The sequence below is a fragment of the Ylistrum balloti genome, unplaced genomic scaffold, assembly GCF_031769215.1.
Source record: "Ylistrum balloti isolate Yb309-2 unplaced genomic scaffold, AGI_CSIRO_Ybal_v1 Utg371000, whole genome shotgun sequence".
NCBI lineage: Eukaryota > Metazoa > Mollusca > Bivalvia > Pectinida > Pectinidae > Ylistrum > Ylistrum balloti.
This window is the reverse complement of record NW_026782558.1, coordinates 1,554,742-1,578,972: the sequence shown is the minus strand read 5'-3', so window position 1 is coordinate 1,578,972 and position 24,231 is coordinate 1,554,742. Positions and strand designations below refer to the sequence as shown.

Here is a 24,231-nt window from a genome sequence, read left to right as displayed (position 1 = left end):
GTGTGATTTTTAAAGTGCTCTATTTTTCCTATTGCAACTTTCCTCTTATACCGAACAACACAATTTGTGTAGGATGTATTTAATTATTCATATACCAAAACCAAAGACTTCTGTCATAAGTTTTCTATGTATTTGGTGGTAATATATATGTATTGGTTGTCTTTTATGAAACATATTTGGTTGCAATTTTATCAAAAGCAACATAAAACTTTATACAAAATTTAATGCCTTTTTAGGAATGTGCTTTGTCTTTTAGTATACATGAACATGCGAGCTTATCAGTGTAGAAACCGTTAGTTCAAATTGTATGAATCAGCACAGCATCCCAAGTGTTTTATATAATTATAGTGAAAATTGGTCTCTAATTTGGAAATATTTTTGTGTGATATTCTCTGTGGTTTCATGCATAGTGATACTAGATGTTATTGCAATTACCATATTTATACATAATTTATTATATGTATCTATTTGTGATTTTATAGCAGATCTGTGATAAAAATATGTTTGAATTAAAACTCTGCTGCTTATCATAATTGATTTCCACTCCATAGATTTTCTTTTCAATATTTCAAAATGGATAGAAATTGAATTAATTCCATAAAAGTTTCTTCTCATTCTAAAAGCAGTTGACAATAACACCATGTCAAGTTTCTGAAATTAAAAGTGATTTTTGTTTTACCAGCTGCCATCCTGATCAACATACAAGTGGTATTCCATTATACACAAACAGAATCACACTGTATGATGTATTCTGTCCTGATATAGGAAACCATTAACTATCTTACTAGTACAATGGATGATCCATTGATGGAATTAAGTTATTCAAATTTTTGACATCAAGGATATGGTTTTTAAAATATACAGTATAGTGTATTTGAATTTAAATCTTAGTTTAAAAAACTGGAAAGTTTTAGAAAACTCTGTCGATCGGTTCTGTAGTTGTTGAATATCTGATTGTCACATTTTGTACATATGTATATGATATGCTCAGTTTGTATTTATTTTACTGCTAGAAGGGCCTAAATATGTAAACGTTAATAAACTACAGCAACTTTGAATTAAATCCCATAAATCATGTGATGAATTTGGACAATACATACAATTTTAAATCAAGGGATGAAAATATAAACAAGAAATCAAAAATGTTATTTCTTATAATTTAAGGTGTATGACTTAGAACTATGCTATTTTGTTTAATAACAACAATAATAATGAGATATGTGATTGTCATTAAATTGAATAATGATAATTTAGAGATGTGTTATCTTTATGAAGTTTAATAGCGATGATTTAGAGATGTGTGATTGTTACAAAGTTTACAACAATTTAGAGAGGTGTTATTGTTATCAAGTTTAATATATAAAGATAATTAAAAGATTGTTACAAAGTTTGATAAAGATAATTAAGAGATATCTGATTTTGATCTAGTTTGATAATGACTGCAAAACATATTTTTTACCCTGTCTTAGAAAGATAAAAAGTAGATTTAATACAATTAGGAGCGATAATATTCAAATATATTGTGAATATCATTGTAAATTTAAGATGAAAAACGCACACCTTTATACATCACCGATTCCGTCCATTCGACAAGTAAGTGATTACAATATGTCGGACGACTTCACAAGTCGTGACCAAAACTGATTATATGGTGCTATGGGTATAACCATAGTATTGTATACAAGTTGTATATTTAGAGTTGTTTATAGTACTGACACTTTACAGAAGGAAAATGTATCAAAGGTACATCATATAGTTGTGTTGGAGTCTGAAACATTATCTCCGTTGTTGATGTCTGTAATGATGAATTTCACTTTCATTTTACCACCTGAATATATGTATAAAATAAATTATTTTTATTGCAATTTTACTCATCTTCAATGTTATTATTTCTCTGTAGAGTGATATCTGACGTGCATTCTACGCCCGGTCAAATTTCAAGTTCTCACGTAGATAAACACAACCAGTAATACAGTATGTGTTGAAAAGAAAAAATCAAATATGTAAATGAATATTAAAACAAACATGGCTGTTTTCCACTCTGTTTGGATAGTGTCTTTTTAGCACATTTGGGGAAGAAAATTATTCATTGAGAAGGAATTTACAAGAAGTAAACTGTACGTTTTTCAAATGTGGCCATACTGTGAAATAATTAATTAGTAATAGGGGCCCATATTTGGTCTCGCAGAGCCTCCAAGAAAAGCCTACACAAACAGCATTTCACACCACTCTGACCAGAGTTACATATCAGCAGATACAACATACCTTTTATATGACTAATGATTAAGAAGGGAGACAAAATACCAGGCAAATAGAGTAAGGATAAAGAACATGTTAAGGCATGATATGCGAGTCCTGCCAACCAGCACTTACAAATCTTATACAGCCAACCCCTACTTGTCAATATTTCTTTATATATATATATAGTGTCATTACATGAATATGTGGAAACCATACTGTTCTATTTGTGTAATAAACTGTGTTTGTCGTGATGATAATTGTATCCGCCATGTCTGGATTTGGAGGTGCCTGCAGTCACAGGGATTTGGCATAAATTGCCGACCCACAGTCCATATTTATGTATTGTAGTCACTATAATTACTCACATATGGACCATGGGTCGGGAATTTGTGGCCAATCCCTGTGCCTGGAGCTCATAATAAGCCTACCTGATGTGAAAGTGGACTCCACAATCTTAATATTATCTATATCCACTTCGGTCCCCTTTCTTATTACTAAATAAATACAATATGTATTATATGACATAATGAATGTTTACTTTATGCAAAATCATTAGCAAATGTGGAGAGAAAGAGATCTGCGCTCAAACTGATAGAAAAGTATCAAGCTATTTAACTTTTTTTCATACCTAGAAAATTTAATTTATCTAGTTTTAGTTTAAAGAGAACATTTTTTGAACATATCTAAATGAATGTACAACAGTCAAATTCCAGTACAAAGCAATCATACTGATTTCTAACGAGATCAATTTTGTTGCACGAAGAAATTAGATCACTTACAGATCTTAACTTTGTGATGATATTTTCTTCGGAACAAGGAAGCAAAAAACCTTACTGAAATCTACTTCATATTTACAGTGATTGAGATATTTGATATGTAAAACACAATTCATTGAGATAAAGTAGGGACAAAGAAGTACAAACTTTTATTTACTTTATTATGTAAATTTGCTTTAGAAAACTGGTTTTAGTATAACAAAGAAAGTGGTTGTCTTATGGTTCCTTAGACAGGTTCTAATGTAAGGTCAGATTCTTGGACATCCCATGATATAGTGGGTACTAGCACTGGCATTGTAAGTATAGGTTAACACAGTCTAAGTTAGCAGCTTCTAGCACAAGTCTGTATTACTGGGTTCTGACAGTCAATGCTAATAGTAAGGTTCCAGCAAAGTCCATGTTTACAGGTTTTAGCACAGTTTATAATAGTGGGTTCTAGCAGTTAATGCTGATAGTAAGGTTCCAGCAAAGTCTATGTTTACAGGTTTTAGCACAGTTTATAATAGTGGGTTCTAGCAGTTGATGCTGATAGTAAGGTTCCAGCAAAGTCTATGTTTACAGGTTTTAGCACAGTTTATAATAGTGGGTTCTAGCAGTTAATGCTGATAGTAAGGTTCCAGCAAAGTCTATGTTTACAGGTTTTAGCACAGTTTATAATAGTGGGTTCTAGCAGTTAATAGTAAGGTTCCAGCAAAGTCCATGTTTACAGTCCATGTTTACAGGTTTTAGCACAGTTTATAATAGTGGGTTCTAGCAGTTAATAGTAAGGTTCCAGCAAAGTCCATGTTTACAGGTTTTAGCACAGTTTATAATAGTGGGTTCTAGCAGTTAATAGTAAGGTTCCAGCAAAGTCCATGTAAGCAGGTTACAACACAATCAATCTAAAGGTTCTTTATGTATCACATTTTATGTGAAGGTTTCGGCATGTTCAATGTTCTCTAGCTTTACAGCATGTTTAGCAGAGGTCTGATTTGTTGCTGTAGATCTACTTACACACTAGCAGTAATCAAAGGGCCATAACTCTGGTCATAGTTGGGTACCTGACATGACAACACTACAATATGCCTTCCCAAAGATATTTACATAGAAAATTCATCAGGTATAGTGAGATATGCCATGTGATTCAATATTGAAAGGTCCTAGCTGTAAATCTATGTCAGCAGGGCATGTAACATATGTGATTTCATGTTTCTTCTTCATCTAAAGAACTGCAGCATGTTCCCAATCAACAGGTGCACATGTATTGATGACTATCAATATAACAAAATCCTAAGATAAAAATGATACAAATTCTAGGTTGAAAACTCTGAAATTGTGGAAAAAAATGGCACAAAATTGTATTACAGTACACAGTTTAACTGAAGGGACTGCGAGAGAATTTGTCATCCCAATAAATATTTTATTATTTGTCATAAAAGAATATTAAACACCAGGCATGCACTGCACAAATTGATTAAACAAAAATGGGGCAAAGCCACAATTGGCCGGGTTGCGGGATGAGTGCAATGTTATATGGCATTTATAAGACAGTTAAGGGTGTTTCATTTGTTGAGTATGTAGAATATTTGTTATAAGAAAATTTGGTTGTATTTTATGAATTGGTGTAGAAGAAGGGCATTTGAAGAAAGACGTTGCATCCATTTTTGATACTGAGATGTTCAAAAAATAGACAATGGACACCTAGGGCTCCAAGGTGATTTATATGTGGAATTTCGGAAAGATTCGTGCAGTAGTTTCTGAGAAACCGTGATAACAAGAAGAGTTTCAGAAAATGACTAAGTTCCAAAGCCTGGAAAATCTAGAAAAATGTCCAGAATGAATCCATAATATGAGGTGCACATCTTCAACATCCTACAAAGTTTCAAGCTTCTACATTAAAAACTCTAGGAGTTGATCCTACAAAACTGGTACCCCTTTTCCCCGCCAAACTGCGGAAAATAACTAAGTTCCAAAGCCCGGAAAATCCAAATATACCTGGTATGTCTCGAATGAATCCATAATAAGAGGTGCACATCTTCAACATATATTTCAACATTCTACAAAGTTTAAAGCTTCTGTCAAAAAATTTAGGAGGAGTTGGTTCTACAAAACTGGTACCCCTTTTTCCCGCCCGCCCAGCCGCCCGCCCGACATTCACCATACTATAACCTGGATTTGCAATATGTGCAACCTGGCCAAAAATGGCTATAATAAAAAATTAAAAGAGCACAGGATATTATTTTAATTCATAAATCATCATAACCATCCTAGATTTAGGTACATGAATACACTGCACTTGTTTGAGATATCGTATCAAAATGGGTTTTTTTTTATTCCAATATGTATCACATTAAAGGCTAGGAGATCTGTTTGAAAAGAGCTTTGCTTTTCAATACAAAGAACATTTTAATAGAATCTTAATAGAAAAATATTAGACAAAACTGTGGAAAAATAAGAACAAAAGATAGATTCAAAAAGAGATTCATGAAAAATCACAAGTAGAATAAGACAAGGTGTTCCAGAAGGTTAAGTGTCTTCTATTTCATCAATGACACACTAAGTAAATCTTGGTTTGTTCAAGCAAGTAGTAAGTAATGTCATGTTCCAAAATGGGAACAAGGTAATCAACAACAGAATCAACAGACTAACAACTAACGAGCATCAAGCAAGTCAAGCTATAATTATATGATTTATATCGCACAAAGAATATTTCTCCACACGGCCATTATGACAACCAAAAACTTTCCATAAACTTGTGTCAGTTGCCAACATTTTGCAAGAACAGGTATTGGGAACAGGCCCTAGAATGTTGAACCAACTGAGCCATATCAAGGCAAAAGATTGGGGATGCAGTAGTGTTGCTATCCAGAAAATGAGAATTTCTTATAGGGAAATTTTCACACTTACCATGCAGCTTAGTGGATAGCTGTCCATGTTGGTTTTGTTGTAGGAAAAGATCAAGTGGCTGATTTTGAAGTTAAATCCTGGTGGATATATACAAAGGACGTGGTCAATAAATTCCTTATTATTTGAAGACAAGATGATATCATCAATGTATCTGAAAAGTAAAATGAAAGACTGAAAGGTCAAGGAATTGGATGCAGTATAATATCTCTGTTTAATCCCTTAAATGTTGATGTCTAGGAGGAAGCTAGATCCTCCTGTTGCTCTAAATAAAGTGAAAGTTTGATTGGAATGTCTTGTAGATAGCCCTGCTGGTGGTCTACTGTTTAACAGTACAAGGAGTTATCAGTACTTGATCAGGGAGCATTCAGTTGCAGTATGTTTTCCAAATGAAATCTCTCTCAATAGAAAAACGGAAAAGAAGCTAAATGATACTGAGAAATTGTATTTGTCTGTAATTCACCGACAGGTACATGTATTCATATTAAAGGTGATTCAAATATATCACAAATGTTAATCTTCCATATTAAAAAAGTGTTTGAGGATACAAATAGTTCTGTGCATGGCATTGTGAATGATGCTACTCGAGCAATTTGTCAAGGGACATAACTCCTGCATACTTAACCAAATATTGGCTTTATGTTCAAACTTGACCCATGTAAAAGCTGATACATTAACTGGAAACTATACAGTAATATTTACCCCTTGTTTTGACAAAGAAAGAATCATTAGTTTGATCACTGTACAATCATTTTCAACTTTAAAATGTTAAGTAAATATTTGTATGAACATCAATCTTGTGAAATTATGGGAATATATAATAACACTAATAAACTTCAATGGATTTTAGTTTTAAAAACATGGACAAATATTGACTTCCTTATACATTTAAAATCTCTCTAACATAATTCAATTTTCTATATAACTTTTTTTTGGGTTATACTCCAAACATATGACATCAGCTTAATGCAGTTCTTTTAATGTCAATTTATACTGCTGATGAAACATAGTAACATAGGCAAAAGTTTTCATGTTTAAATTTTGTTTAAAAAAGATTTTGATCTATTCAGTCTTAATTCTAGGAGCTGATGCTGAAATATATGACAATTTATGAAATATTTATAACTGACCTCATACCATTACCAAGGTGATAAGGATATTTCTGTGTTAATTACCAGATACAGATTTTTCTATATGGGAAAAATGTTTTTTCTTTTTTTTTTCCTTTTTTTTCATTTTAAGTATTGGAAATAATGAAATAATCTGATTTTTAAACCCTTTTCGAATTGCATGATGTTATATCATCCAGTAATCCTAAAAACAAGGAGTTTTTGACAGAACTCTGACTATTTTTGACTCAGAATTCTGACAGGATTGAAATACTGAAAATGTTCTTGAAAAACTTATCTCTAAATTTAAATACATGATAATACACCTTGTTTTGTCTAAATCTGAAGTCCAAGACTAACTTAAAAAAAATGTGGTGATAATCTTATTTAAATTGTTATTTGAATTTGGAATTTAAGGAGATTTAAAATCAATATGAAACCTTTAAAAAAATGCTGAAATTTCACAAGGAGTTCAGATAACTTTTTGAAATAGGAAATAGACAGAGAAACATTGATATTCAAATATCTTCTCAAAATCTTCACAATTAATATTTGGTGCTAGTATAGACATAGAATAATTTAAGTCTGTGGTGCTAAGACACTCTACATGTGCTGTAATTAAACAAATGAAAATGACCTGACATTTTATATCCACAGTACTGTTTTCATTCTGAAAAATAAAAGCATTTCTAAATTTCATATGTTTTGATATATCCTGCCGATTTACTTTTCTTTTAAGTGACATAAACATCCGTTTTGACCAAAGTTAGTTTCAACAGAGACATAAATAACATGTGATATATACGTCTCTGGTTTCAGCATCAGGTATTTCGGTATATTCTTTACAATTAAACTGGCATTTAATTAGTAAATGTAAGTTTTAGGTCAATGATATATGTATGAGTAAATTCCTGTAGTGTTCGTGTTTTTACCTTAGTAAACAATGATTTTACGATTTTCTTCAACATTTTCAAACATATGAAAGATCATTCCGCCTTTTGCCAAAGGCTACATTATTTAAGACCTTGCCTATCTGCTGCTCCGTATGATGCGACGGTACGCTTAATCACGTGATCCCCGACATAGCTGCATAAATTAATATGGCGACCAGCACGAGAAGGGAAAGGTTCCCTTAGACTTTCTTCCAATTTTCGTCCTTATGTAGAGTCTCGGTGAGCCCAGCAACCGAAATGTCGGACCAAAGCGGTCAAGAACCGTCCATGGAGGATCTTAAACGAGAGATCGAACGACTTCAAACGGAATTATCTGAAACCACGACGGAAAAACTTCAGGCCGCAGAATATGGTTTGGCTGTACTGGAGGAGAAACAACGACTTCAGCAGCAGGTTGAGGAGGTCGAGGCTCACTGCGAGACCATCAAACATGAACTCGAATGTGCCAAAGAGGTATAATAATTAAGACAATCCAAAATTTTACTGTGGGGCGGGTTGGGTATGTACCCGGCTTCGTTCAACTAATTATTTCAAGGGACTGTCTCAAAAACGAATAAATTGACAGGTGCCCGTGTGTATCGCATACACGTGCTCAACATCTGTAAGATATTTCGCATTGAATATGGTATAATTGAAACCTTAGTTCCCGTTTTGTTACTCACTTAACTCAAAATTCGTTAATTAAATTAATTGTGATTTAAACGACGTCTTTATAATTTAATTTACTGTAATTTAATGTTGAGAATATGAAATAGCATACGTGTATGACGAACATTAGCCTTATATGTCAAAGCAGTCGAAGTTGGTGCATTCACTGTAAACACATATGTAGAACCAGAAAAAAAGGGTTTTTAATGAAGGCCTATTGAACAATTTTGATTAACATTTACATCGAAGCACGTTTTATTTAAGACTTTTTGTCAGGAATGTGTTTCAGTTCAATTGATCATCAGACCCCATCCCTGCCCTTCCACAATATCGCACTTCTTTCTGCCATACGGGCAAGGGACCTCATCAGTGGTCCATCAGATTGAATTACAGCCTCTCCACCCCTCCCTCCTCAGGGCAATTTTTCATGAAGCTGTGACTACAGGCAGGTCATTTGGTTGTGTTTTGGTAGATACTTAAACCGGCCCCCATCCCCAATTGACTTTGGACTGCTATACAATTTAAATATATACTTTTTTATCTACAAAAAAGAATTGAAATGAAATAACCTGTATGTGTATGGTATAGATTATAAGATTATCGTGAAAATGTGACTGGTACTGAAAATATTTTTGAAAGTTATCAGCCTGATGGTATTGTTCAGAACAACCATACTGCATTATATTTTAATTTTGAAGACCTTGTAAAGTTATACCACACACTTTATTCATCCAGTCTCCCAGTTATCTATATTAAAATTGATGCAGATTATTATATGCATCATGTCAAGAGTAACACTGTCTGGAGATGCTCCAGATTGAAGGGCCCCTTTTATTACTGTCTGGTAGATGAAGTGTCTTTATATGACCATCAGGGGGAGGGATCAAATTGTACTCTAAGTTCCCAGATGTAGTCTGGCCATCTGGATTTTCTTCAGCAGTTCATTGAGGACAGGCTGCTGGTAATATGACTCTAAATTGTACATAGAGCCTGGATATGGCTTGTTCTGGCATTTATTGTAGTTATAAGTGACATTGGTAATATATGCTGAATTATGGTATGTTAAAGTAACTTGTGATGGTCTTAAGTAAGTTAATGCTTGCATTTACATTCTCTGTATCTCAAATTGATGTCTTATCATGCAGATTCTTACTCTTAAACTGTTATAAGATATTCATGCTTGGCAGTGTTATCAGTTCTAAATGCCCATTTTTACATGTTGTATGGTTTGTGTTTTTCTTCATGATTATAGAGATGATTATAATGGTCAGTGGGTGCATTTATGATACTTAAATGACACATCTTTCTGGTAACCATGGTATCCATACTCACACAGCGACGTACCCACCATATATCCACTTATTTGCATCTGACATTGGCTCCCTCCCTTTTAAGGATCTTTCTGTTAAGGTTTATGGAGTAGTATTGCGTTGAAAATGTTGATATTAGACCATAATTTACTGTTAGAATATCAAGCTGGTCAATGATTGACTAAATATAATCTTTATTTATTTTACAACTGTGAAACAAATTATCAGCTTGCATTAATCACTTTTGTTGGTGCGAATAGAAGCTTCCAAGGTGGGGTCTTACTTTGGGAGGAAACGGGAGTATTGGGAAAATCCCACATGGTCAGGCAAGTGATCCATAACTTTTCACGTCTGTTCCAGGAATCACACCACTGGACCACCCTATATGATAGAATAGTAAAAAGAAGTAAGGATTTATTTAATTAATGCTGGAATTGGCCAGTGTTTACATCTTGGTTCTAGTGCAATTTGTTCCGAGTTCATGACTGAAACCTGGGGGGTGGGGTTATTTCAGAGCAATGATGTAGCATTTCTTTACAAGCTATAATAGGTGTTGGTGGGCCTATGATCAGATATCAGCACATGGTAGGAAGAATAGGATGTCACTACTTTTTAAGGGTTCTTTATCTCAGATACTAGGTGTAATTGGTGTATTACAAGTGCCCGATTCAGGTGCATGTAGCCTTTTGGGATTTTTCCCCACCAGAGATGCTTCAGATGATACCAAACCTGTTCTTCTTAACGCGTCATCAATCTTGGCTCCTGTGATGTTTTTGTCAGGATGAACGATTAGATTAAGTATCCATCTTCTTGTCTACAAACTGTTGAGTAATTGGGTGGGAAATAAAAACCTGTTCGGTGGGCATTAAAACTCAAGGATGGGATTGTGTTGTTTATTTGAAATCTCAAACATGCATTTGTACCTTTATGAAGGTGCATGCCAGTGAGCTTGTTTGTACCTCCAAATCTGCCCCTCCCAGTACATTGAAATACAAATGCGTGAATATGTAAACACCACACTTTTCAAGCTTCGGTTCAGACACAATGATAAACAACAAAAGATAAAACCCTAACATGTTGACAGAATCTGACCCAGCAGGTTATTTAAACTCGGATCCATTGAAAGTAAGGCAAAATGTGAACAATTTAATGATGTAGAGAATTTCGAAAAAAGTGCTACATCACTCATCATGTCAATCTTGGTCAATATAAATAAATAATGTCGTTTTCCCACTATCAATGCAACAGAATTAATGTACAGTTGAAAGAAGACTTCTTTAATAATCTGTGTTTGTATAACTTGTAATGTCCTTCAGATTGTTGTGATGTTGATTTCATAACTGTAGTTTTAAAAAAAGATGCTGACAAAGAGGGGTTAATCATTGACACTTGTGTTGTATAGGTAGTAGAAACTGACAGGTATTAGGAATATTCAACAGTGAATGATGGGAGAGTTTGAACCCAGTGGGTACTCTACTGCTGTGTCTGATGGGTAATAGGAATATTCAACAGTAGATGATAGGAGAGTTTGAGACCATTGGGTACTCTACTGCTGTGTCTGATGGGTACTAGGAATATTCAACAGTAGATGACAAGAGAATTTGAGACCAGTGGGTACCCTATTGCAGTATCAGATGGGTATTAGGAATATTCAACAGTAGATGATGGGAGAATTTGAGACTGGTGTGTAGAGTCATGTTTACAGGGATGCAGTTACATTAGCTGATACAGACCAGAGAAAGGCAGTAGACAGATGTGTGTTGTATCTGGCAGTGAGGGCTGTCTGAAGATAACATGTTTTCATAGTATATTGATACCTGCTGTTGAAGGAGGGCAATATTGGTCGTTGTTTACCTTGTGTGATTGGCTACACCCAATTTTATTGATTTGATGTTTATAGCTGGAAAAGGAAAGAAATTTCATTAAGAGTGAAATTCATGACTTTTCTTAATAATTTGTTTTATTGAGATATTGGAAAAGATTAAGGTGAAATGAAAACAAGTGACATATCCATGATATAAACAAAGCACACCAATTTCTGAAGCCAGATAGGCTAATAGTGAATAGTATATTCTACTTTCTTTTACAGCTATGGTTGCCAGACTAGCTGTAGAAGAAAATTGGATATTTAAGTTTAAATTTTAGAAAAATGGTTTTTTTTTTCATTTTGTTAAATTCGGTTTGAAGTAATGGGGGTATGCAGGCAAATTTCATGTGACCAAAAATACATCTTTAATGACAAAGAAAAGGATATGATTCTGATATTAAAAGTGGTTAATTGCACACAGAGTTTGGTTACAAATAATCCAGAAACAGGTAAGAAACAAGTTCATACATTTGTGTGAATGTATAAATATTAAGATATTAGTCTGAGTCATTTATTAAATGTTAGACCTATTATGAGTTCTAGAAGAGTTCATGCAGAGAAGACCAAGTGTCTGTTTAAAAGTTGTGTCTTTGAAATCATTCTTCAGGTGTAAAGTGTTAGATGGACAGTTTTGTCTGAGATATGAAATATGTGAGATAAATATTGTTGCACCTCTAGCAAAATACTAAACTTCTTGATGACCACACAAAGCCAAAGGTCATGACCTCAAATAGCCAGGGGTCTAGGTCATGACCTTAGGAAGATAAAGACTGACATTCCATAGTTATCTTGGACAGTTATCTACTGTAAATTATGTAACCCTCATGTCCACTTTAGCCAGAGGATGAACAGGTGAGAAATATGTGTACCTATAGAGAGGAGGACATCATGTTGTAGTCAGCTCTGCAGGCCTAAGTCGTCTGGCACTATAATACTGAAGAAACAATTAGGTTTAGTTTATAGCTAGCCATTCTCCTGGTATATAGGCCAGTAGATATGTACTGCCTCAGACATGTATATTTCTGCCATTTGTTTGTACACTTGGGTTTAGACACCGCTTAGTCATGTATATTTCTGCCCCTGCCCCCCTGTGTGTACAACTCAGGTTTAAGACACTGCCCTAGTCATGTATATTTCTGCCCTTTGTATGTACAACTCGGGTTTAGACACAGCCTCAATCATGTATATTTGTGCCCCCTGTATGTACACTCGGGTTTAGACACTGCCTCAGTCGTGCATATTTGTGCCCTCTGTATGTACAACTCGGGTTTAGACACTGCCTCAGTCATGTATATTTTTGCCCCAGTCAACTTGCAATCTATGGTAGGAGGAGGAAAGGCATTAATTGTCCCTCTGTTGCATTGGTCAAGGTTAAAGGGTCAAACATCACATTATTTGACATATTTTGCATGTACAAGAGCAGGGGCAGTTATGTCATTCAGTATTTGAGCATTTCTGAAACAAGAGTTAAAACAAATAAACATTCGGTACCAAATATAGAGCTGTCTCAGATTTGTTTTCATCCATTTCTATAAGAAAGATATTTTGTTTCATAGCACTAAAATCAATCCTTGTTTTATAGATATTTGGCTTTGATTGTTTGGTAATCGTTATTTTAAGCTCTAAATGCTATTTCATGGGTTGATGGTAGAGTACAAGGGCTAGAACAAGCTGTGACAGAATGTTGAGGTGTTTATAGTGAAGTGAAATGCCTGTACCAGACCGACAGGTTGTTGTTTCGTCATGGTGTCAAACTATGTCACCTCTGTATTTGTACAGGTAAAATAGATTGACAAACGTGTATACCTGTACGATATACTTACTACACCTGAGTGACAGATAAGTGAACCATGTCTTATTAACTACCTGTAGATTTATACCAGATATAACACAGTGTTTGTGTTACCTGTTTAATTGTGACTTATTCATACACATCATTGACGAAATTAATTATTGGTGTTGATTGGCTATAAATTTTTTATTTCACAGGAAGGACTTTGTGTTAAATAAAACCTGATTATGTATATATTCACTCTGTAGGTGCTCTGATTTAAATATAAATAAGGGATATGTTGATATTAAAGTACCATACACTTGTTGGTTGAGAACTTGTTTTGTTAGATTTGAATGGAGTTGCAAATCAGGAATCTTTGTGAGATATTTTCTGGGTGGATGTTTGGGTTAGGCGTGAGAGGTAAATTACTGTGTCATATTATCACCCATTGATAAACTTAGGTAGGACTAGGTGTCTCATCTACCTAATGTTAAAGATATGGTGTTAACTATGTGGGTGTACTTAGTGTTGGTATGTAGCTGGTCAAGCAGATGATTCATAGAGCTTAGCAGTGAGCCATTCCGGTCAAATTTTCTTTCTTCTCATATTAATGTTTATACTGCAACTGGCACTACCATTGTCAGAATATGCCTGCCACATATATTTTTGCTGTAATCAGCAGTGACAGAAAACAGCTGTACTTGAATTTCACAGAATTAATTTCTGAATTATTATCAAAATTATGTTTAACAATATAAATAACTTGAACTACATGATTTTACATGTTGTAATGAACAGGTTTATTTATAAAAATTCATAAAATTGCTGTTGAAGTTTGGAGCTATATTTCAATTATTTTGAAGTACGTCATCTGGCAAAATTCATGGCCATTGTCTTCAAATATAAACTGCATTTAGCTTGGGATAAAAAGACAAAATATAGCTGATATTTAAGACACTGACCTTGTACTCTCAATATAACTCACTTCATATATGTGTGACATTGTGATATGAACACAATGTAATTTATCCAAGAATTAAACTTGACTGCTATATTTAAACATGGAGGCTGCATGTGGACACTTACCAAACATATCAAGTTTTGACATAAAAACAACCTGAAAAATTTAGAGAAAAAAAACAACTCAAAATAGGATATTATTGATTGTGAAGCCCAGCAAATTTAACTGGAGTTAAGGTCTTCAATATGGCAGTGGGAGGTAGATTTAATTATTATTTAAGTGGCTCTTCATGGACAACATTTTCATTAACAAGAAAATGTGCATGGTCTGCAACAGTTAAGGTGCCAATAGTCCTCTGTATTAGAAAAAATAAGAAATACTTCAGGGAGAACTTCTATACTGAACCAAAGAAAAAAAATTCAAGTCTTTGTAATTACAACGATACCAATGGGCTATATATAATCTCTGTGCTGATGTCATCATGCGGTTACATCATATTGGATTGTTGAACACTCTAGATATGAATGGAACAATATTTCACGGTTCAGTAGCTTTTACGATAGGTTCTATATTCCAAACTGGGTTGTGATATTTTAGTCTTCAGATTACATTCATTTGGGGATAGACTGGTACATACTGGCAGAAATATCTCGGCTCATTCAGGGTCAGTTCACACCTAGAGTCAATATTTAAAAGGTTTGTAAATGTATTTTTTAATGGACTCTAAGAGTGCTTTGGGTTTCAATCTAGAGTTTTCTTATGGTCTTTACACAGTCATTGAAACACAGGTAACAAGATAGATTGAGAAGGTAATGATCAACATCTGTAGAATTGTCTAAACATTCATCAGGCTGAAAACACAATGAAAATGATTTTATGATTCACAGGTAAGAAGAAAATCTTAAATAAACAAATGTCAGAATTCACTAGTAAGGGTCAAAATGCTGTCAGATGTCAGAATTCACTAGTAAGGGTCAAAATGCTGTCAGATGTCAGAATTCACTAGTAAGGGTTGAAATCCTGTAAACCAGACATCAGAATTCACTAGAAAGGGTCAAAATCCTGTAAACCAGATGTCAGAATTCACTAGTAAGGGTCAAAATCCTGTAAACCAGATGTCAGAATTCACTATTAAGGGTCAAAATCCTGTAAACCAGATGTCAGAATTCACTAGTAAGGGTTAAAATCCTATTAAACAGGTGTCAGAATTCACTAGTAGGGGTCTATATTCCTATTATACAGGTATCAGAATTGGCTAGAAGAGGTCAATAGACCTGTTAAACAGGTTTCAGAATTTTCAGGTTGGAGTTAAAATCCTGTTGACCAGTTGTGACAATTTACGGGTATCTTGGTTGAATTACTGTAGGACAGGTGACAGAAATCAGTCGAAATCAGAATTATTTTTAATAAGTGTCAAAATTCCTAAACATGTCCCAAGTTAGAAGGGTACAAAGCTAAAGCGTAATACACCCACCTGTGTATGCTACATTAGCTTCCTATCAGTCGTTTTCTCCATCAAGATTCCGCAGTAGACATATGTCTTAAAGTGCACAGAACTTACTGTTATGAAGTGCTAGTATTGTTAATGTTGTAGTACACATGCCGATGCTAAAGAAAAGTGGGATGGTGTTGACACAACATATTGCCACAGTAGAATGAGCCCTATATAATCTTAAACTACTGTTAGCGTGTGTATTCATGGACCAGATATTTCTGGTATAGAACTTGGCTTCAAACATATTTTAATATATTACAAGATATAGTGGTTGGTGGTTCGCCAAATGTATGTTCATATCTTTGCCTCTACTCTTACTTTTAACCCAAGGCTGAAGCATCTATTTATAAATCTTTTATTTAAAACTTGGAACAGTTGCTGCTGCAGTGTGTGGGTAAGATGATGTGTTTGATAGTTGTATATGGATAATAGACAGCTATCTAAAATAACCTGCTAGAAAACCACCCTGAAATAAATGTCAGGCCAAGCAAATGAGTGGTCTATTTCTTATTAATTTATCAATTTATCCAACAGGAGACCTGTATAAGGCCAAGCAAATGAGTGGTCTATTTCTTATTAATTTATCAATTTATCCAACAGGAGACCTGTTTAAGGCCAAGCAAATGAGTGGTCCATTTCTTATCAATTTATCCAACAGTAGACCTGTATAAGGCCAAGCAAATGAGTGGTCCATTTCTTATCAATTTATCCAACAGGAGACCTGTATAAGGCCAAGCAAATGAGTGGTCCATTTCTTATTAATTTATCAATTTATCCAACAGGAGACCTGTATAAGGCCAAGCAAATGAGTGGTCCATTTCTTATCAATTTATCAATTTATCAAACAGGAGACCTGTGTAAGGCCAAGCAAATGAGTGGTCCATTTCTTATCAATTTATCAATTTATCAAACAGGAGACCTGTATAAGGCCAAGCAAATGAGTGGTCCATTTCTTATCAATTTATCAATTTATCCAACAGGAGACCTGTGTAAGGCCAAGCAAATGAGTGGTCCATTTCTTATCAATTTATCCAACAGGAGACCTGTATAAGGCCAAGCAAATGTCTGGTCCATTTCTTATCAATTTATCCAACAGGAGACCTGTATAAGGCCAAGCATAGGAGTAGTCCATTTCTCATCAATTTATCCAACAGGAGACCTGTATAAGGCCAAGCAAATGAGTGGTCTATTTCTTATTAATTTATCAATTTATCCAACAGGAGACCTGTATAAGGCCAAGCAAATGAGTGGTCCATTTCTGATTAATTTATCAATTTATCCAACTTGAGACCTGTGTAAGGCCAAGCAAACGAGTGGTCCATTTCTTATCAATTTATCCAACAGGAGACATGTGTAAGGCCAAACAAATGATTTGGACTAATATATGATATATCTGTATTAGCTTGTGGGAGTTAATAAGTTCATGTATTATGTTTGTTTTTATTTTATCATTTTGCGAAACTGAAATGATAATTGACCAAGTTTTGTGTTGGAATTTTATGTAGAAAAAAATTTGCTCTTACAATCTGTGAAGTTCTCTATGTGATATACAATATAATGACATTCTATTGTTGATGTCCTTGACTGCAGTCACCACACACTTCACTCTGATGATGTTATCAAGAACTTACATTCAAACAACCACTTCATAATTTGTCACTGCTAGTTGAAACGTTACCAGAATCTTAAGAACTGAGCACATTAGTAGTTGCCTCACAAGTACACAAAGGATTTAAGTATCTACTTCCTTTCCAAGTGAATATTTTATCACCCAACTTGCTATCCAATAAGAATTATTTTACATATTTCGTTATAAGCTCATGCCTGGTATTAATTTGATACCACTCATGATGTTTTTGTAAGATCATATGTCAATGCTATTTAGTTGTTACACCAACCAATTAAAAAGTAATGTGTGAATCCTGCCCCTCCCCCTCCCCCTGCCCCTCCCCCTGCCCCTAAGTAATGTGTGAATCCTGCCACTCCCCCTGCCCCTCCCCCTGCCACTAAGTAATGTGTGAATCCTGCCCCTCCCCCTGCCCCTAAGTAATGTGTGAATCCTGTCCCTGCCCCTGCCCCTCCCCCTGCCCCTAAGTAATGTGTGAATCCTGCCCCTCCCCAACCCATTGTAGGATGAAAATTAAAATCAACTTGTAAAATAATTAATATAACTGTATAGGTGTTAATTTATAACAGTAATACATTTAAAAGTATACATGAATTTGAAAATTTTAAGATATTCTAACTTGTATTAATAATCGAGTACATTGTATATTGATGTCTGGATATAAGTACAAAGTATGATTTGAATGTGACAACTAAGATTTCCTTTTTAAATTCATAATCTTACCAAAGCTTGTGAATTATACTTTTTAGTCAATTTGCAGTTTCTAGAGAATTTGTTTTTTCACTAAATTTTAACGAATTTTTTCTTTTCTTACAGGCCTTGAATAAACATCAGGACACCTTTCGCAAGCAGCAGAAGAGTGGCATACACCAGGAGGATAGTTTTCTGCTGGAGACAGTCACACGGGAAGAAAGTTATAAATCTGTGATTTTAGACCTAGAAACAGAACTAAAGACATGTAAACAGGCACTCGAACGATTTGAAGGTGAGAACGAACGATTGAATTCTGCAGTACTAGAACTCCAACAAAGTTCCGACACTCTCGAGGAACAAAGACGCCAGTATAAAAATGAACTACGGGAGTATAAGATTCGAGAGAATCGGAACTTGGTTGATTATGCGGAGTTGGAGGATGAAAATATCTCGTTACAGAAACAAGTATCCCAGTTGAAACAGGGACAGGTTGAATATGAAGGTATGAAACATGAAATAAAACGTCTTCAAGAAGAGGCCGATGACCTTCACATTCAATTAGAAGATGCAATGGGTCTCAAAAGGATAGTAGAAAAAAATCTTGATGAGGCGCTCAACTCACTTCAGCATGAACGAGAACAGAAACATGCTTACAAGAAAGAACTGGACCAGCGTTTAAGTCAGGAATCTATGTTTAATCTTAGCAACCTTGCTCATTTTGGAGGACTCAGTGAGGGCCTGAAGGATCTTGTTCCCAACCATAACGAGGTTGAGGATGATAATGAGGAAGGGGAACAACACAATCCTGCTCTCAAACGGATTGAGGCTGACTTTAAACAGGAGGAAACCAAATCGCCCGTGAAACCTGGCCCAGGCAAGGTGAACGACATTCTCAGTGAAATTCAGGAGAATGAAGTGAAAAAGTTAGAACAAATGTTGAGTCAAAGTGAAAATGAAAAATTAGAACTTCAAACGGCTCTTGATGAAGCCCAGAAATTAATACAGGACACCCAGACAGACTTAGTGGAACAGAAGCAGCGGGCTGATCAGCTCAAAGCACAGATTAGTACTTTAATTAAAGGGGAATCTCAGGGAACATTTGCCAAAAATGGGAGTCCTGGAGAAAACAAATACTCAAATGCTTTGCAGGAAATTAATAGCTTACACGAGGAATTGAACCGTCTCCAAGAGCGAAGTCAGCTTGGAGGTGTGAAAGCTGATAAGAGCATTGAAGAGGCTATTGAGGCCATGAAGAACAAGTGTAACGGTTATCACGACACTATCATAGACCTTGGCAAGGATCTTAAAGCTATGTCTCTGGCTGCAGGTGAGGCACAGGGTAGTCTGACCACGACACAGGATGAACTTGTCCGAGTCACAGAGGAGCTTGCACAGCTTTATCACTTGGTTTGTGAAGTAAGCGGAGAAACTCCAAGCCGTGTCATGCTTGATCATGTGAAATCGGCAGCCATGATGTCGCGGCAGGATCGAGAGAGCAGTGAAGAAAAGGAGGATAAAGAAAACTCTGAGAAATCTGCAAAACTGAAATCCAAAACCAAAAAGGACGTTGTCAATGGTGACATTAAGGGTGACCCCATTTCCTGCTACAAACTGACTGAGACTATCATTGACCAAGTGAAATACCTAAAGCGTGGTGTGGAGCATCTAATGGAGGTGTCACAACAACGGTCAGTTGACACGGAAAATCAAGATGTCCAGGAGCTCCAGGAACAGGTGGTCAAACTGAAGGCCATGTTGTCCACCAAACGTGAACAGATTGCCACTCTCCGCAGTGTATTGAAAGCCAACAAATCTGCTGCAGAGGTTGCTCTGGCTAATCTTAAACAGAAATACCTCACTGAAAAGGTGATTGTCACAGAAACCATGGTGAAATTGAGAAATGAACTCAAAGCACTTAAGGAAGACGCTGCTACTTTTGCATCACTGCGAGCCATGTTTGCCCAGAGGTGTGATGAATATGTCACTCAACTGGATGAAATGCAACGGCAACTGGCAAGTGCAGAGGAAGAAAGGAAAACCGTAAATTCCTTGTTGAGGATGGCAATTCAGCAGAAACTGACCTTGACACAGAGAATGGAGGATCTAGAGTGTGACAGAGAACGTCGCAACATGCGCCGCCAAGGCGGGGGTGGTGGTGGTGGCGGTGGGGGCCGAAGTAAAATGGGGGCTTCCAAAGTAAGTCGCAACTACAATCCATATCATGAAGAGTCGTATGACCGTTACGGTGGTTCGGGTCGTTCACACCGTCATAACAAGAGAGACTATTAGAAACTTTTCCACCAGGCTCACATGCACGGTAAGTTGATATAATTAGGTACGCCCTAGCTACCTAACCATTGTGTGAGTGGGTGGTGGCTACTGACGGACGCATGGTCCGCTGGCGCTTGTCTCTCTAACAAGGTTAGAATTTATAACCAGTTTCTAACCTTTGACCTTTTGTAGCCATGTCGCACTGGTCTAACCTTTGACCTTTTGTAGCCATGTCGCACTGGTCCAAACCTATAAAGATTAAGTCTAGTTGTGCCAGAAGTATGAACAAAGGTCGGATTCTTTACCATTTCTGTGTTCTGAAAATGTTCTTTTGCGATAAGCAATATTCACCCTGTAAGTCTTTAACGTTTATGATTTTAGTTAAAATTTCAATGATTTCAAGACATCTTTTGATCCTTAAAGAAATTGCTATGAAACCTTTTGAAGACACTGGTTTTGATGGATATACCAGAGTAAATAAATTGGCACAGTGAGACTTGAAAGGGTGTGATATTGTTTCTGGATAAAGTAAAAGATTTGTCATCTTTTGTCTTGACCTCTGACCTTCTCTCCATTCCTTCCCTGGGGTCGGTAAGTGCGTGCATGTTTATTCCAGCAGTAGAGCTAGATATTGCGTAAGGAAGTGACACGTTATACGGCTGCTCGGACATATACAGTACATATACAGTTTCATTTCTTGCTTTTTCTTTCCATCCATGATCACCACATCAATGTATACCATGAGAGTGTTCCACCTCATCACATTATATCACTCATGCACCTCTATTCATGCTATCTTTACGGTTTGTGGATCCCCATGGAGGTGTGGCCAGGTGTGATCATACCGTAATCTTTAATTTTTATTAACCAGAACTCCTGAGTACGATGGAATATTTCAAATGTAAGGAAAACTTAGAACACCAGGGATAAAGGAGTTTACAGGTAAAATATTGCTAACTAAAATAAAGACATGTTTATACTCCCTCTTTATGGTTGTCCTGCAGAGGCATTCTTATTGCACCGACACAGATCTAGTCCAGTAAATATTTCACATGTGAATTTATGATGTTTGAAATTGATTTTTTTTTAAACTGCTTCCACTCTGCCCTAATGCAGACTTTTGATTACTGAATTTATAAATATTCTTTTCTAGAATGTGATATATATCGTATAGTGCCAAGATATAATACTGTATCAGTATCATCAAAGTTGCCTGAAGTCCACATGAGTTTATTTAGTGTAATTGACTGAAGTGCTCAGACAATTCTCTCTGTGTCTTTATGGCTAAGATATAAATTAAAGGTTGGTATGTATATATACACACTTTCTGAAATTTTATAAAAGTGAAATGTCTTAGTTTCTTTTTAAATATGAAGGAAATTTTGATAAAATCAAGCAATAATTGAAAGTCCTTATTAAGTCTTAATTTGTTATCAATATTACACATGTAGCAGGTGTAGTGTAAGTCTAATGATAATGTCCTTCACATCAGATCATTGGAAGCAAAGTCAAGGTTATTAAAAGGTCATTTCCCAGATCCTTCATCAGCATTAAGGTCAAAGGTCAAAATACAATATTAACATTTGAAAGGCCTTCTCTTGTCTTAATCAAGTTTGGGATTTTAAAAAGGTCATATTTCAAGGTCAACATTTAGGTCAAAGGTCAAAATACAATATTATCATCTGATAGCATTCACTTGTTTTAATCAAGTTTATTTGTGAAGTCATGGGCCTAAAACCAGAGATGTTCATTTACTAATCAATTTAAGAGAATTAGCTTTTATTAGTTGGTGTTCCAGACTTGTAAGGCTTGGAGATTGATTTTCTGTTCAGTATCCAAGAGTTGACAAGCTGTTCCAAATAAACAGTGTTGATTCTCAGAGTAATGTTTTCTCCGACCTGATGTGCAAGGGGAGTTTCATTTGGAACAGTTAATTACACATCAGCCAGAAGTACACAACATTTGATCTAAACAATGCTAAAATGTTGCGGTAATAGAAATAGGTACAAAACCAAAACATGATATGGATTCATGTTATCAGCAAGTTATAGTGATTTTTTTTGTATCTGTCACTAAAGTTTCATCTGCAATATTTCAAATATGTAACTGCTCAGATTTTAATTGTAATTATACTTAATTAGTGAGTTGCTTGTAAATGAGAAAACAAACATGTTATTCAAAAGATAAATTATTTTCTAAATACAAGTCAAGGGGCTTTGATGATATGTGAAGAGCAGGTCTTACAGGTAACGATACACAATTTTAAGGAACAGTGGTTATGAGTGTCAATGATAGACAACCAGCGATTACAAGGGGCAATGGTATGCAAGTACATTTTTAGGGGGAATAAAATTATATAGGATGACTGGGAGTATCAAGGGGCATTGCTATGCAAGGGCCACGGGTACAAGGGGTTATGGTTGAAAGGATCATGGGTTATCGGTAAGGAGTGAGGAGCAGGGGTAAAAAAGAGGTAATGGTAGACAACCAGGGGTTATCAGGGGTTATGATGTCAGGACCAGGGGTTGTCCAGGGTTGTCAGGGGTTATGATGTCAGGACCAGGGATTGTCAGGGGTGATGATATGAGGAACAGGGGTCATCATGGTAAATGATGTGAGGAAGAGGGGGTTGTCAGGGGTAATGATGTGAGGACCAGGGGGTTGTCAGGGGTAATGATATGAGGACTAGTTGGTTGTCAGGGATAACGATATGAGGACCAGGGGGTTGTCAGGGATAATGGTATGAGGACCAGGGGGTTGTCAGGAGCAATGATATGAGGACCAGGGGGTTGTCAGGGGCAATGATATGAGGACCTGGGGGTTGTCGGGGCTAACGATATGATAGGGGTAGTGAGGACCAGGATTAGGAGGGGAAATGCTCTGCATGGATGAGGGGTTGCCATGGTGACATTGTGTGGTCTATATTGTAGGTGTGTCTGTCTATCCCTGGCCGGGATTGTATCAGGGGAGAAGAGACTAGTATGTACTTTAATCAGCCCTCATTTCACCATCTCTTCAGTGTACTGCTCTTTGATTTGCTGTCTTGTATTAAACATTTGGTGATTTTGAAGTGGTTACAATGTGATACAACTGTGCTATTATTTATTGTGTAGTTCTTTTATTGCAGCTTCTGGTTATGATTTCAACACTGATTTGATTTCTTTTTTTATAAATATGTGATTTCACTGTTCTACTCTAATGCATTGTGATTGATGTTGTACTGTAGGTATATAGTGTATGTTGTCATCTGCACAGATTCTGATTAGTAAAAAATTGAACTTTAAAAGTCTTGTGATTTTGTGACCTGCAGAATATGACTCATACTTGTATAATGGAACTGATAATTAACTGCCCTAGGTCATTTGTCTTCAATTTTAATTTTGAGTTTCAAAATTAAGGATCAATGACCTACGGCCTCTCATGTTGGTGTATACAGCATAAAGTTAGTTATACTGTATGTGGTAACATGAATTTTTACATATTGTGTATGCATGATTAGGTGTATGTATTGCTATGTATTGTGCTATGTATTGTGTTCAATGTCATTTTCAAATAGGTTTTGTTGTATAAGTTTCAGGCATTACCAATCTATCACCAGTTTCTATCTGTACGTAAGTCAGACA

General features: G+C 35.7%; 1 protein-coding gene across 4 annotated transcripts in view; it reads left to right on the top strand.

The window, feature by feature from the left end:
• The first annotated feature begins 8,109 nt into the window (after positions 1-8,109).
• Positions 8,110-24,231, top strand: part of LOC132559960 (protein bicaudal D-like) — a 30,010-nt gene continuing 13,888 nt past the window's right edge. The window contains exons 1-3 of one of the 4 annotated variants that reach the window (XM_060224599.1): positions 8,110-8,415; positions 18,461-20,533; positions 24,180-24,215. In XM_060224599.1, coding sequence (XP_060080582.1) covers positions 8,200-8,415; positions 18,461-20,533; positions 24,180-24,215 — 2,325 coding nt within the window. In that variant the 5' untranslated portion in view covers positions 8,110-8,199. Of the gene's footprint in view, positions 8,416-18,460; positions 20,655-24,179; positions 24,220-24,231 lie in introns of all 4 variants that reach the window. The other 3 variants (XM_060224598.1, XM_060224600.1, XM_060224597.1) reach the window with 3 other exon arrangements.